This window comes from Choloepus didactylus, chromosome 21, assembly GCF_015220235.1.
Source record: "Choloepus didactylus isolate mChoDid1 chromosome 21, mChoDid1.pri, whole genome shotgun sequence".
Lineage (NCBI taxonomy): Eukaryota > Metazoa > Chordata > Mammalia > Pilosa > Megalonychidae > Choloepus > Choloepus didactylus.
Window position 1 is genome coordinate 42,316,424 of NC_051327.1, and position 13,517 is coordinate 42,329,940.

Consider the following 13,517-nt stretch of genomic DNA (forward strand, 5'->3'; position numbering starts at 1 on the left):
ACAAAGCACTTAGCACAGTGCCTGGCAAGTAATGTTAGCGATTATTATTATAAATGTTATTATTATTATTATTACTACTATTACTATCAGGAGATTGGGTGGGTGACTTCCAAGGAGTAGCAATAAATACTGAAGACAGCACCCTCCTGAACCCTGACTTTAATTTCCATCTGACACCTTACCTTCCCACCCCCACTGTACACTAATGTCCTTCCTCTTTAACCCAGTCTTGGTGGGTGCTGCCCTTAGGCAAGATGTTTCAGGAGCATGGAGTTGGGTCTGAGAAAGACCCAAGAAGCCGCAGATTAAAATGTGGGGAAGAAACCCAACGCTACATTGCTAGGAGCTCCTACCAAGGGAGAAAGGAAGATCAAGTCTCTCTGGCCAGGCAAGGCGTGCCAATTAGCATTCAAAGTAAAAAGTTTTGCTCCCATACAATCCAATTCTTCAGAAAGATGTTTACTAAGTACAGGAAAGATAGGGACACAGGAGTTACTTAGAAATGTTAAATCGTAACTGTGCAAACTTCCACCTGCCGGGACTTGCCGCTGTCAGAGAGTGTTTGCACTCTATTCACCTTTATCTCTGATAATACTTTAATCACGAGAAGTAAAGGAGCTGGCTTTAGACCCATCATGCAAATCCCTCTGTACTACAGGGCAAACTTGGAGGAATCCCTCTCTCCCGTTTTCTAACCCAGTCATTCTCCACATCAAAAGTCACAAAAAGTTTCTCCTGAGTATCATCGCCCTCCTGTCTTATTGTTTGGTGAATTGCCTGGGCAGCACACCTTGTGCCCTGATTCACAGAAGCTGGGGCTCTGCCTCCAGCTGGGGCAGCCTGCGCGGAGATTTCAAATGTCATGAGGTTTTAGAGCCAAATTCCTCCTGCGCCAGTTTGAAAACTTGCTATAAAAATAGCCCTGACTGGGGAGCCTGACCTGAGACAAAGATTTTCTGATGGGGAGCAGGAATCAGGAAGCTGCCTCTTTTTTTTTTTTTTTTTTAAATCAGCTTAATGTTTCTGTGATATGAGTTTGCTTTTAAGATTACGTTTTTAAAACCACACTTGTACTTGAGTCGCCTTTTTGAGAAGGAGGTTTCTTAATACTTGGTGCCTGATTGGGATTAATCCTGGGCCAAATCTGGGGATTAAAGAAAACAAAAAGGAGACTATTATCTTTTGTTTACTCAGGAAATAAATTTGAATATCTATCTAGGAAATTTGGAAGGTCTCTCTAGGAAAATCCTGGTGATTAAGGACTCTGGGGTTGGCCTGTGCTCAAATACTATCTCCAGGGTCCTTCAGAAATTATGAGAGAGTCAAACCATTCAAGTTTTTGAGGCTCTGAGTACCCTAAAAATGTAAGAAACACCAAACAGGGCACAAAATTTGTGGTACAGTTTGAGTTTCCTTTTAAAAAATGAACCCCCCCCCCTTTTTTTTTTTTTTTTGAAAAAATGAAAAGATTTATTGAACTAGTACAGCAACATATTCATGACACAATGAAGACAGAGATAATTACCATTTTTCATAAAGTATTTTATATTGATTTGCCTAAGCATGAAGGCAAAAGCAAAGCAAACCAAATAATAACAAAACTTGATGCTCCGTAATAACTTTCATGGGTAACTATAACTGTGTCTTTCATAAGTCTTCAGGATGCATTTATAGACTTATGCCATCGACCACACATCTATCCTCACTCCCCAGCACCCCCTTTTAGTCCACTTTCCCCTGCCCCAAAACAGGACAAAAGGCAAAAACAGCAATGAGAAAAAATACAAGTACACAATTTAAAAACATGTAAAAGTAATTTTTTTTCATTCTCTAGGTCTATGTTAAAATCCATCTTCTCTGGCCACGTGGGGAAGCAATGAAACCAATTTTCTCTCTGTTCTCTGTCTCTTACTGCCCCCCTCCATGCCTTTCTGAAAGATCTGTAATCAATTCATTATCGTGTGCAGTAGTATATAATCAGGAGCACTGACTATATTTTTTTGAAATCACGTTTTGGAGCAACCTTCACAAGGCATCGTGCTAACGGTTTCTGATACAGCTGCCTCACAAGAAGAGATGACCTTGAACGGAAACCCAAGGTGAAACCCAAGGGGAGAGGGCAGGTTTCTGTGGACACCCTGAGCTGTAGATCTCCCAGTTTGCTCCTCGGGAGAGGCAGTGGAGTTTCCCAACTGAGTCCCTCCCACCCACTGTGCCTTCCACTCCAAGCCCAGGTCTCTACCTGGTCCCCACCCCTCCTCATGTCCCCACTCGTGCTGTCATTCAGAGGATCTTCCTACAGAGAAGCATGAGGCTGCAGCTGCAAGAGATCATTGTCCCGGAGAGTTGAGAAGTAAGTGTGGCGTAGATTTGGAGTTAAGATTTCTGAAAAATATTATACCTACACTTGAAAATAAGGATAAATTCTTCTAAAGCAATGTTAAAAATAAAACTAAACAAAAACAAAACCTGAGGGGAAAAAACCCTTTCATGTGAGTCCATGTTAGATGAAGGAAGATTGTACTAAATAGGCTGTTTTCTGGATTTAGATGATGTTGTTGATAGTTTTAATCCAGATGTGAATTCAGAGATCATGAGGACTTTTTATTCAAATACTGTTCTTATTTGCCGCTGTTTTAAAGACATAAATATAGAATTAAAAACAAAATTTGGTTCATTAAACAGAAATATTTTACACTAGAAGATATTTGCAAGAAAGTATATTTGAATAAAATAGAAAAGAAATATATGGAAAACATTCATGTAAAAATTTTAAATTGGCATTATCTATGTTAGATTAACCAGCTCAATAGAGAGTAAAAAAAGGACCATGTGAGGATTCTTCAGTCTGTAATGCATATCCATATGTATATTATTAATTCAATAACATTATTAAATGTCTATGATTTTTTGGTTTTTAAATTTTATTTTGCTGTTTTAGAAAAAAGATTATTTTTAGGGAGGTTATCATTCAGAAGTTTAGTTTTGTTTTTCATTTAGCCCTTTATTCTCTGCCTCATCTTTAAAATCTAATGCTCCCTTTGGCTGTTGTTTTTAAAAAGAGTTTACAGATGAAAGAGAGAGGAAGAAGGAATGGATGAACAAAGACATCCCTAACATGTAATGTGCACATTGCTTTGAGAAAAAATAAAAGCAACTTTCAGTAAGACCCTTCAGAACGAGCCACCCCTTTCCCAGAGAGCTCTTGCTTTGCAAATCAGAGGACTCGCCACACCGTTTCACGCACTGTCCACGCACGTCTCTTCACTCCTCTGACTACTGCTGTCAAACACGGGCCGATACATTTCAGCCACGACACAGTAAGCAGCGCGAGGTGCTGGGGCTTCAATTCTGACAGCTCTGTGTGTTCCTTCATACACCTTTTGCTCCTTTTCTAGTGAATTGTTAATTATAAACACTCGGTATACTAGTCCATAGTAATTTTCCATGGATATATTTTTTCCCTTTTGGTCTTTATATGGCAAATCTGGAGCACGGAGAACCACCAACAGAGATCCATTAAGTGGAGTTATTTTCATGGCAGGAGGATCTATTGTTGTTTCCCACCAGGATGTGAACCGCCGGGTCACGCTCCAGCCTGAGAAGACCCCAGCCGAGGCCGTCCTCACCCTCGCGTAGTAGGGCTCCTGTATGTCTGAGGTTTCATTGGTGAGGTCACAGAAGAGTCCTTGAATACCCCAACAGCCCTGTTTATTTTTCCATTGTCTCTGCCCATACAGATTTCGCTGATCTCAGCAGTTCCACGTTTTCATGAGTGTTGTATGAAGTATGCCCGAAGACAGATTGCTCTGTGGTGTCCAGTCCACGCAGCTCCTGGCTTTTTACCTACTTTCCTGGAGGAGTAACTAAAACATACAGCTCACCAGTCTGCCATCTTGCCCCGTCCCCCCCCCCCTTTTTAAATTGTGAAGTATAACATATAGAAAAGTGATAACTTTCAAAGTACAATTTAATAAGTAGTTAGAGAACTGAGCCATCTCGACAGGTGAACTCGCTGCCCTCCCCCCTACGGGGGACCCGACTCCCAGGGGTGTAAATCTCCCTGGCAATGCAGAATATGACTCCCGGGGATGAATGTGGACCCGGCATCGTGGGACTGAGAGTATCTTCTTGACCAAAAGGGGGACGCAAAATGAGACGAAATAGTTTCAGTGGCTGAGAGATTTCAAATGGAGTCGAGAGGTCACTCTGGTGGACATTCTCATGCGCTATATAGATAACACCTCTTAGGTTTTAATGTATTGGAATAGCTAGAAGTAAATACCTAAAACTAACAAACTCCAACCCAGCAGTCTGGACTCCCGAAGACGATTAATAATAATAATAATGTAGATTACAAGGGGTGACAGTGTGATTGTAAAGACCTTGTGGATCACACCCCCTTTATCTAGTGTATGGATGAGTAGAAAAATGGGGATAAAAACTAAAGGACAAATGGGGTGGGATGGGGGGATGATTTGGGTGTTCTTTTTTCACTTTTATTTTTTATTCTGGTTCTGGTTCTTTCTGATGTAAGGAAGATGTTCAGAGATAGATTGTGGTGATGAACGCATAACTATGTTATCATACTGTGGACGGTGGATTGTATACCATGGATGATTGTATGGTGTGTGAATGTATTTCAATAAAACTGAATTTAATTAAACAAAACAAAACAAAACAAAAAACAAGTAATTAGAGAGCAAATTACGAACCCTTTAAAATAATTTTTTTTTAATTAGAGCAGTTGTAGGTTTACAGAAAAATCATGCAGAAAGTACAAAGTTTCCATTTACCCTCCTACAACACTTTTAACACAAGGGAAAAAAACAAACAAACTACAATGCAATATAATTACCTATTCATCAGGCAATAACACGATTGATTACAAAATATTAATGCACCTTCATTACAGATGTGTGGGCTGGTAATGGGACACAATTTTAAAATCTAGGCTTCCTTCCTGTCGGTGTGTCTCTGGGACTCTGTGTAGAACTTCATTAGGCAATAATGTCAAAGGTCTAAATATGAGACCTTTGACGAATGTGAGGTCGGGGCCAAATGTTCTTTCCTGTCCCTGCCTGTGACAGTCCCTGCCTGGCCCTGCCGGTCACCAGCTGGGGGACCTTGGACAGGCTGCTTAGCTCCTCTTGGCATCAGAGTCTCAATTTGTAAAATGCCTCATTGGTACCTCATAGCATTTTTCAGAGAATTTCATGAAGTAACCCACAGAGAGAACTTGGCTCAGCTCTCAGCATCAGGAAATGCTCAATAAATATTAGCTAGAGTTGGTCACTATTATTAGGGCTAAGACTATGCTTTGGCCAAAGTTGACTTAATTGGCCTATGTGGGTCACTACCACGCCCCAGGAACATTCATTCTTTGTTCATTTATTCACCCCATATTTATAGAATGCTTACCTTTATTTTTATTTTTTTTTAACTTTGATTTTACAAATACACCTCTGTATTCTAATTAGGAAATTAGCAAGAAGCAGGATAAAAGAAATCACCTGTGTTCCCAACTTTCATAGGCCATCGTTAGAGAAATTTAATTAATTTTCTTCTAATTTTTTTTTAACAGTTGAAGTCATAGCACATGTTCACTTTTGAATCTCATGCTTTTTTGGTTAACATTTTAGCGTAATACTTTCCCCATTTCGTTAAAGATTCTTCATGAATATAATTTTAATTTTTGTGGAAAATTTCAATTAAGGAGTATTATCCCCTAATCGATCTCCTATTATTGGGCTTTGGGATAATTTCCAATATTTTGCTATTAATAAGACTGAGATTAATGCTTGTGTGTATTCATCCTGGTCTACATTTCAGATAATTTCCATTTCACTCCTTCTACTGACAAACATTTCTTGAGTGCTTACTACAGGTCAGGTGCTGGGCTGTGTGCTGGGGTAGAGGGGTTGGAATGGGGCAAGCAAGGCCTTTGCTTTTACCAGGTTCATATCCTAAGAGGCAGACAATAAATGTGCAAAGAAACCCAATACCTGCAGATGGGGATGAGTGCTACAAGGGAAAGAAATGGGACAGAAAATAACAGAAAGACAGTGGGGGCTCTTTTGGGTAGGGAGGTCAGGGAAAAACCTCTCTGAAGAGTCAGGACCTGAAAAACCTGGCCAGGACTAAGGCAAAGTGCCCTGGCCAGGGTCAGTCCAGTGCATGCTTCCTTAAATTTTGTGCTGAAGGCACCTCATTCACCTTGACCTAGTCTTGACCATGATGGAGGAAAAAAATGTAGGAAAGGCATTCCAGGCAGAGGGAACAGCATGTACAAAAGCTTAGAGGCTTGAGTGCCTTGGTGTGTTCCAGGAACAGAAAATAAGCCCCATGACTGGACTGGAGTGGAGAAAGCAAGTAGTTAATGGAACCAGCAAAGCAGAACCACCAAAAGAAATGGGAAAAAATAATCTTTGGAAAGTTTTGAGAGTTAATAATATTTTGTATAAATTTTTTAAGTACCCAAGTCATTGCCATGAGGAAAATTGGGCTTTCAATTTTTATCCCCCAGTGGTTTGCCATTGTTTTTATAACCTGCACATATTGGGAAGTGGAGTTGGGGTGGCACCAATAACTGTTTTAGAGTGTAGGGTCTCTAAAGTGGTATTTCTCAACCCTGGCTGCATATTGGAATCTCTTGGGGGAGGGGGGGACTAAAAATACTGATACCTGGATTTACACTGAGGGATTCAGATTTAATTGACCTGGGATGTGGCCTGGAAATGGGGATTTACTGCAGAACCGAACCTGAGAACCACCCTTAGGCTCCTGTTCTAGGTATGAGCTGCATGAGATGTGTGCTATGTAGGAGGAACCAGATTTTATAGCCTCTCATAGGCTGTTATTGATGAGTCTGGAATTTTTTTCTAAGAAGACTGGGCAGCCATTGATGAGTTTTAAGTAGGATGGTGACATGATCTTATTTTTAAGAAAATCACTTTGGCTTCAGTATGACAAATTTCCTTAGGATAGCTTCCCAGAAGTGAAATTACTGGGGGGAAGGAGGGATTAACAATTTTAAATCTTTGGATATACACTGTTAAATTGCTTTCCTGGAATTTTCTCCCAATTGACACTCCCCCACCTGCTGTGTCCTCACACCATCTCTTTGCAAGCATTGGGTGTTTTTTGAGGGTTAATTATTCCTATGGGAAAAGTACAAAAAATACTGACAAAGAAGAAGCAACTGTTTGAGCAACTGAACACAAACCTCTGCCAGCTACCTTATCCTTCTCCCTATTATCCAAATAGCTACGTGCTTCAGAGAAGTTGCAGATCTGATTTTTAGCTAACATTTATTGGCTGCTTACTGTTATTGTGTGGCAGGCACTGTGCAAAGCATTTTCCATGTAAATATCTCCATTTATCCTCTCAATATTCTTTTTTTTTTTTGTTTTTTTAATCATCATTTTATTGAGATATATTCACATACCACGCAGTCATACAAAACAAATCGTACTTTCGATTGTTTACAGTACCATTACATAGTTGTACATTCATCACCTAAATCAATCCCTGACACCTTCATTAGCACACACACAAAAATAACAAGAATAATAATTAGAGTGAAAAAGAGCAATTGAAGTAAAAAAGAACACTGGGTACCTTTGTCTGTTTGTTTCCTTCCCCTATTTTTCTACTCATCCATCCATAAACTAGACAAAGCCTCTCAATATTCTTAAGAGGTCAGTGCTATTATTATCACTTCCATTTTACAGATGAGGAAACTGAGGCCCATGAACATCAGGAGCTCACTGGTACTCCCGCAAGTTAATAAGTAGGGAGTTGGGATTTGAACCCAGAACCCTTCCTCTAATTACTCCGCTGCTGTTTTGTAATTTTAAAAGATTACAAGACCCCTGAAATTTTTCTCAGGTCTAAGGTTCTGGTTATACTACTGTTGCTAATTTCGGAATCTCCATAATTGATATAATTTGGTCATTGCACCATTATTTAGATCAACTATTTAGGGAAGTGCAATTGATTGATTGGCCATATCAGGTATTTGCTCATGGGTCTGAGGGTTTTAACTCACCTGGTGCAGAAAAAATAAAGGATCTGAGGAAACAGATCCAAGGAAGCTCAGAACTTACAATCTAGAAAAGGCTTTGGGAGAGGGAGTCTTTTCTAGTCAGATTGAAAGACAGGCTTGCAGGGTGATGGGGAGATTGAGCAAACAAATATTTCACTTGTCATAGATCCATCTCTCTGTCCCCTGTCCCCTGAATCTTGATTATGATCCTGTCTCGAAGAGCTTGGCCTGTAGATGCTCACTAAATTTTGCTGAATGTTGAATGAAAGAATAAATCATGATTAGGTTGTACATTAATTAAACATTAATTACAAGCAAACAAAACAAAAATACCTTGTAGCAGGAATACCAATCTCCCAGAGAGGATCAAATGGGATGAGGGGACCCTAATATTGGACTTGATTGAAGAGGGGCATTTTCTTCAGGAGAACAGAAAAGAGGAAATGATAAACAGGGAGAAAAGAACTCCTCTATACATCCTATTTTTACAATATAAGGATCCTCCCCCATATCCTCCCCCCTTCAAAAGGGAAGTTGACAAGTGTGATGCAAATTTCAGGATGGAGTGTGCATGGGGGATATATCTCTTTAATTCAGGTGTTTTATTGAAATCAGTTTTTACAAAGGTGGGCAACTACACTCCTGTCTGAGTCCTAGTGGGAATTTCTGTGTTGAGTCAAATATCAGCACCAGTTCAGAGAAAGGGTTCCTTTTCCCCTTTGAATGGGGGTGAGGAGAGGGGGATTGAGAGGAAAAGTTCATTTGAAAATTTAACTTTCCATCCTTTACAGCTGGCAGGATCCTAGTTAGTCAGAGGTTGGTGGGCATAAGCCAGGAGCCCAAGGATGAAGGGGTATGTCTGGTGAGATATCAACTCCATTCCATCTTCAAAGAATTGGGTAGCAATACTTTTCTTTCTTTCTTTTTTTGGGTGTGTGTGTGTGTGTGTGTGTGTGTATTTGTGTTTATTTATTTGGTAGCAATTTTTAATCACACAAGCGATACATAAACTTTCTCCTTGTAAAATAAAATGATAGGTTATGATCCTTTATGCATATAAGGTTAAGAGTCTTGACTACCATACCTAAACTCAGTTTCCTAAGTTACTCTCCGCGCACGTCTGAGGTGCATCTTGCTCACCTTTTCCCTATGCATCTACAGTCACATTACGTAGCAGATGCTTTAGCGAGTTCTTTCGGGGGCAGTGCCAGAGGGGAGACAGTGCTCAGGTTTGCCCCCCTTTAGCCGGCCTCTTTCTGGTGGAGAATGTGGGCAAGTGTTAGGGCGAGGGGATTTCCAAGCCCATTTCCCGTTGCAGGGGCAGAGGTTAGCGGTCCTGGGTACGCTCCCTCCTCTCCCTTTATTTAGTTAAGAAATGGTCAAGATGTCAGGACTTCAGGGCACATTGCAGGTGGACGCTGGGTAGGCGGATATCCACCCCGCTTCGTTCTTACTATTTCCAAGAGGACTGCGGGGAAAGTGGGCGCACGTGAACCCTAAGGGCGCGCGCTAGGGCACCAGTTCTCTCGTCCCAAGTACTTGATTGGATGCCTGTTTACACCTGACTGCCCAGCCCCCGGGGTCAGGTGCTTTCTGGGGTGTGCTTGCGAGGGGTTGTATGGTGGGTGGGGGATGGATCTCCTCTCCCATGGTCCCCCGCGGCGGCGCCCGGACATTGGTGCGGTCCACAGGGAGTCGAAGCTAGCCCGGGGAGCTGGGAGGCGGTCCGTTCGCGGCCCCGCCCCGCCCACTCTGAGTAGGCCCCTCCCCGCCCGCCCGACAGGCCACGCCCCTCTCCCCAGGCCCGGCGGGCGCCTGCACCGCCCCTCGCTCCCAGCATGCCGTGCGGCAGCGGCGGCGCGGCGGGCGGAGCCGGGAGGCGGGCGAGCTGTGGCCGTGTGAGCGTGAGAAGCTGCCGCCACCGCCTCCTCGCCGTCCTCCTCCTCCTGGGCCTCGGCGTCGCGGTCCGCGCACGGGCCTGGAAGAGACGTCGCCTCCCCTTCCTCCGCCTCCCCCTCGCCGCGCCCCTCCCGCCTCCTCGCCCTGCGCTGCGGGCTCAGGCGGAACCCGGAACGGCCATCCGCCTCCCCCGCCCTCCGCCGCCTCCTCCTCCTCCTTAGCTTCCTCCTCAGCCCCGGGCCGGAGCGGAGTGTCGGCGGCGGCCGGTTCGGGCGGCGACTCGCGCTTCTTCGGGCGGCGGCGCTTGGCCATGTCGTGTCGGGGAAGGTAATGAGCCGCAGAGCCCCAGGGTCTCGACTGAGCAGCGGCGGCGGCGGCGGCACCAAGTACCCGCGGAGCTGGAATGACTGGCAACCCAGGTGGGTGAGCCGAGCCTGCCGCCCCGACCTCCCGGGCCACGCCTCGGGCCGGCCGAGGCCTAGGGCCGCCGGACTGGGAGGCGCGGCCTAGGCCCTCCAACCCCCCACCCCCGGGAACCGGGCGCGGCTTCCTGGGTCCCCTCCCGCCCGGGCTGGAGGAGGAAGGCCGCCGGGAGGCGAGGCCAAAATGTCTCCCCTCTCCTTGCATTTCAGCCTCCGGGGCTGGACCCGAGAGCCCGGGAGCCAGACCAAGTCACTGGCTTAGGGGTTGGGTCCAGGAGGGACTACAAAGGGCTTGGTGCTAGGGGGGAATTCGAGTTACTTCCTCCCCCGCAAGTTTGGATTTGAGTTGGTATCCTGAGAGTCCAGGACCCTCCCTGTTAGCCATTCACCCCGGTGGTTCCTCACCCTTTCACTTCCCCCACGTGAAAGACATCCTCAAGTGTGTTCTCATCTGTGACCCCACGTGTTCATAAAAATATTAAAAAAAAAAAAATCCTCCAGCTAAGGAATTACTCTTAAGGGTGGGCATTTGTGGAGCATGGGATGGGAACGTTGAGTGTGTCTGTTTTAGTGTTCTAGACCCACTCTGGTCCTGGGAAATGTTTTCCTCAATTGCAGGGGCAGTTACTCCGGTGAAAAGCAATTCGTATCTGGACACTTGAGAGGTACTCCTTGGGCACTCAGAGGAGTAGAGAATTTCCCGTTGTATGGAGGATTTGAGCTCACACTTTGGGACCTACCTGGATTTGAGTATATTAGGAGCATCAACTTTTAAAAAAATAAATATTCTTGATTAATCATGGGGTAATTGTGCCTAATTTAGGACGGATGTATTCTTACCCTTCTACTAAATACATGTTTAATGATGCAGAGACAATTTGGAATTTAAAATAATGTCTGGAAGGACCCCCTAAATATATGTAATAATATAGGGTTAGTTGATTCATGAGACTTTTATACTTTGAAGCAAACTTGCCTTACCATTGTCCAGAAACTGACTAAGTAAATGTAAGATGCGCATGTTGTTGGGATGCCTTTTTGCCTCTTAATAGTTGCATGTAATTCCAGCAGTGTTTGGAAATAAAGAATGTTAGAATGTAATATTTTAAGACTTACTAGAAAAAGTGAAATAATCTCTTGGCTAATAGGTCGTACACCTCTTATTCTATTTAATATCCCCTCCCAAATTCTCTGTGTCTGTTGAGAACTGATGTGTATGATTAGGTAATTTTAAAAATTAATGCCAGAGTCTAGAATTGAGATGTTTAGTAGTTAAAAAAAAAAAAAAAAAAGAAATTGTTTGAAAAGCATAGCTTTTAAACTCGTTCTTCACCACTCTTTGTGAGTGCTTTAAACGAAATCAGTTGACCAGTTTAAATATTTTTATTTGTAATTGACATCTTTAGTTGTTTTGCACTTATACTGAAATGTGTGAAGTTTGATTTTTTTTTTTCTGTCATCTCACAAATTAGGTGATAAATGAGCCTGAATTTGATTTATGAGAGCTCTTCTTTAACAGTGGGTTTCTCATTATTTCCCATTATTGTGATTCACCATCCCTTTAGGGAGATAAAGGGCCCTTCAAAAACAATCCTAGAGCTTTTGGAAAAGAATAATTTGTGGTTTGTAGTTCTAAACAAATGGAATATCAGGCAGAGTTGTAGCCACATGCTGGGGTCACCTGACTTCATTGCTGACAGGTCTGAGGTGGAGTGGCTTATATAATTAGGGAGTATAAACATGGGTTATTAATAAAGATTACCCATGTTCTTCCAAGTGCCTTATTTCTTGGCCTTTTTTGGGAAGAGGGGAGGGAGGACGTAAGCTTTATTGGAAGCCATGCTCTGTTACAGAGTCTCAGGACCTCATTAATGCCTAGGTAGATGATACTGTGAGATGAACTTGGTTACATAGAGTAACAGTTTGCTAGGAAGTTAGAAATACTTGATTTTCTTCTGTTGTAGAGGAGGGAACTGAGACGTATGGACATATCTCATAACATATAACTTTATTTGTTTGCAAGCCATAAAGTTTTATAAGTTAAATTTGAGGCTGTTATTCTGTCCCTTCTCTTCAGAAAAGTGACAGACTGTGGTTAACTGACAGAATGCAGCGTGATCTTCCCCGTTGTTTAAATGGGGGGTTATTTATTTCTCCAAAGGATCTTCAGTCCTTTTATTGAATTCATCTGAATTATTTTGATCTTTTTTTAATTCTTTGCCTTTTCTGGTCCATTTCTTCTCTGATGATTTTTGTTCCATTTTCCTTGATTTAGGCTTTTTGAAAAACGGGATTTAAAGAAGTAGTTCTTGTTGGTTTCTGTTACTGTTAGTTTGTTACTTAGTCTGTGGAAACTGACTGTTGAGTCAATCATGGCTACACAGGAACTTCACACATTGACAGGAAGTGTTCCAGGTGGCTGAATAGACCAGTGTCATATGGCCACAGAGCAAGCCCATCTTTCCTAGAAGCGTACCCTTAGCATTACATTTATATAGCACTGGCTTATAGTCATCGTCTTTATCCACTGTGCTCTCAGTTAATATTTAAGAATTTTAGGTAAATGAGTGATTTTATGTCAGGATTTGAAATCCGTGGGTTCCTCACACTAAGGCTGAGAAGGGTATTGGAAGCCTTTGGATGATTCCATTTTTTTCATGGAGAAACTATAGTAGTGGCTTCTTATGACCAAGGGTGCTTGATCTGTTTTTGGAGATTGTTGCCCCCTTCTCTTCTGTCTCTTAAAAAAGAGCTGTTACCTCTAACCAAAGTCCATCCTTTTCCTGACTTTATTTTGGGAAGTAATCTTTAGTTACACCAGTCAAGGTAGAGCTCATCAGAACAATTTGTTCTAAAAATTAAATGTATAACTAATAACATTGTAATTGACATTGATTAATTTGGCATTAGAATTAAAATATAGTTTAATTAAATTCAACCAGCAAGAGAAAGCACTCAGGTTAACAGAAAACAAGCAGATTTTACTTCTTAACTTAGGAGTCTTAGGACTTTATTCATTAAATATGTATGTGTGTATATATATATATATATGTATCTATATATGTGTATATATATACACACACACAAACACAGTGTCTTAATGTGCCCAAACTTAAGATCTTCCTGCAGTTCAAAAGGATGGAACTATA

General features: G+C 42.4%; 2 protein-coding genes across 4 annotated transcripts in view; one reads left to right on the forward strand and one right to left on the reverse strand.

Moving 5' to 3' along the window:
• Nucleotides 1–3,178: 3,178 nt before the first annotated feature.
• Nucleotides 3,179–9,697, reverse strand: LOC119517255 (interleukin-22 receptor subunit alpha-2-like). The gene is made up of 2 exons (XM_037813812.1): nucleotides 9,587–9,697; nucleotides 3,179–3,746 (listed from the first exon to the last, which is right to left on the reverse strand). Exons 1-2 carry the CDS (start codon nucleotides 9,695–9,697, stop codon nucleotides 3,240–3,242), a joined length of 618 nt encoding a protein of 205 aa, XP_037669740.1. The 3' UTR covers nucleotides 3,179–3,239.
• Nucleotides 9,698–9,903: 206 nt separating this feature from the next.
• Nucleotides 9,904–13,517, forward strand: part of SMG1 (SMG1 nonsense mediated mRNA decay associated PI3K related kinase) — a 143,434-nt gene continuing 139,820 nt past the window's right edge. Inside the window, exon 1 of one of the 3 annotated variants that reach the window (XM_037815432.1) lies at nucleotides 9,904–10,365. In XM_037815432.1, coding sequence (XP_037671360.1) covers nucleotides 10,277–10,365 — 89 coding nt within the window. In that variant the 5' untranslated portion in view covers nucleotides 9,904–10,276. The remainder of the gene's footprint in view (nucleotides 10,366–13,517) is intronic. The other 2 variants (XM_037815433.1, XM_037815431.1) reach the window with 2 other exon arrangements.

Coding starts and splice junctions, on each gene's coding strand:
- LOC119517255 (XM_037813812.1), bottom strand. CDS start 9,697: ATGGGAGAGGAGATCCATCCCCCACCCACCATACAACCCCTCGCAAGC. Junction 3,747..9,586: donor GTAAACAGGCATCCAATCAA/GTACTTGGGACG, acceptor TGCTGAGATCAG/CGAAATCTGTATGGGCAGAG.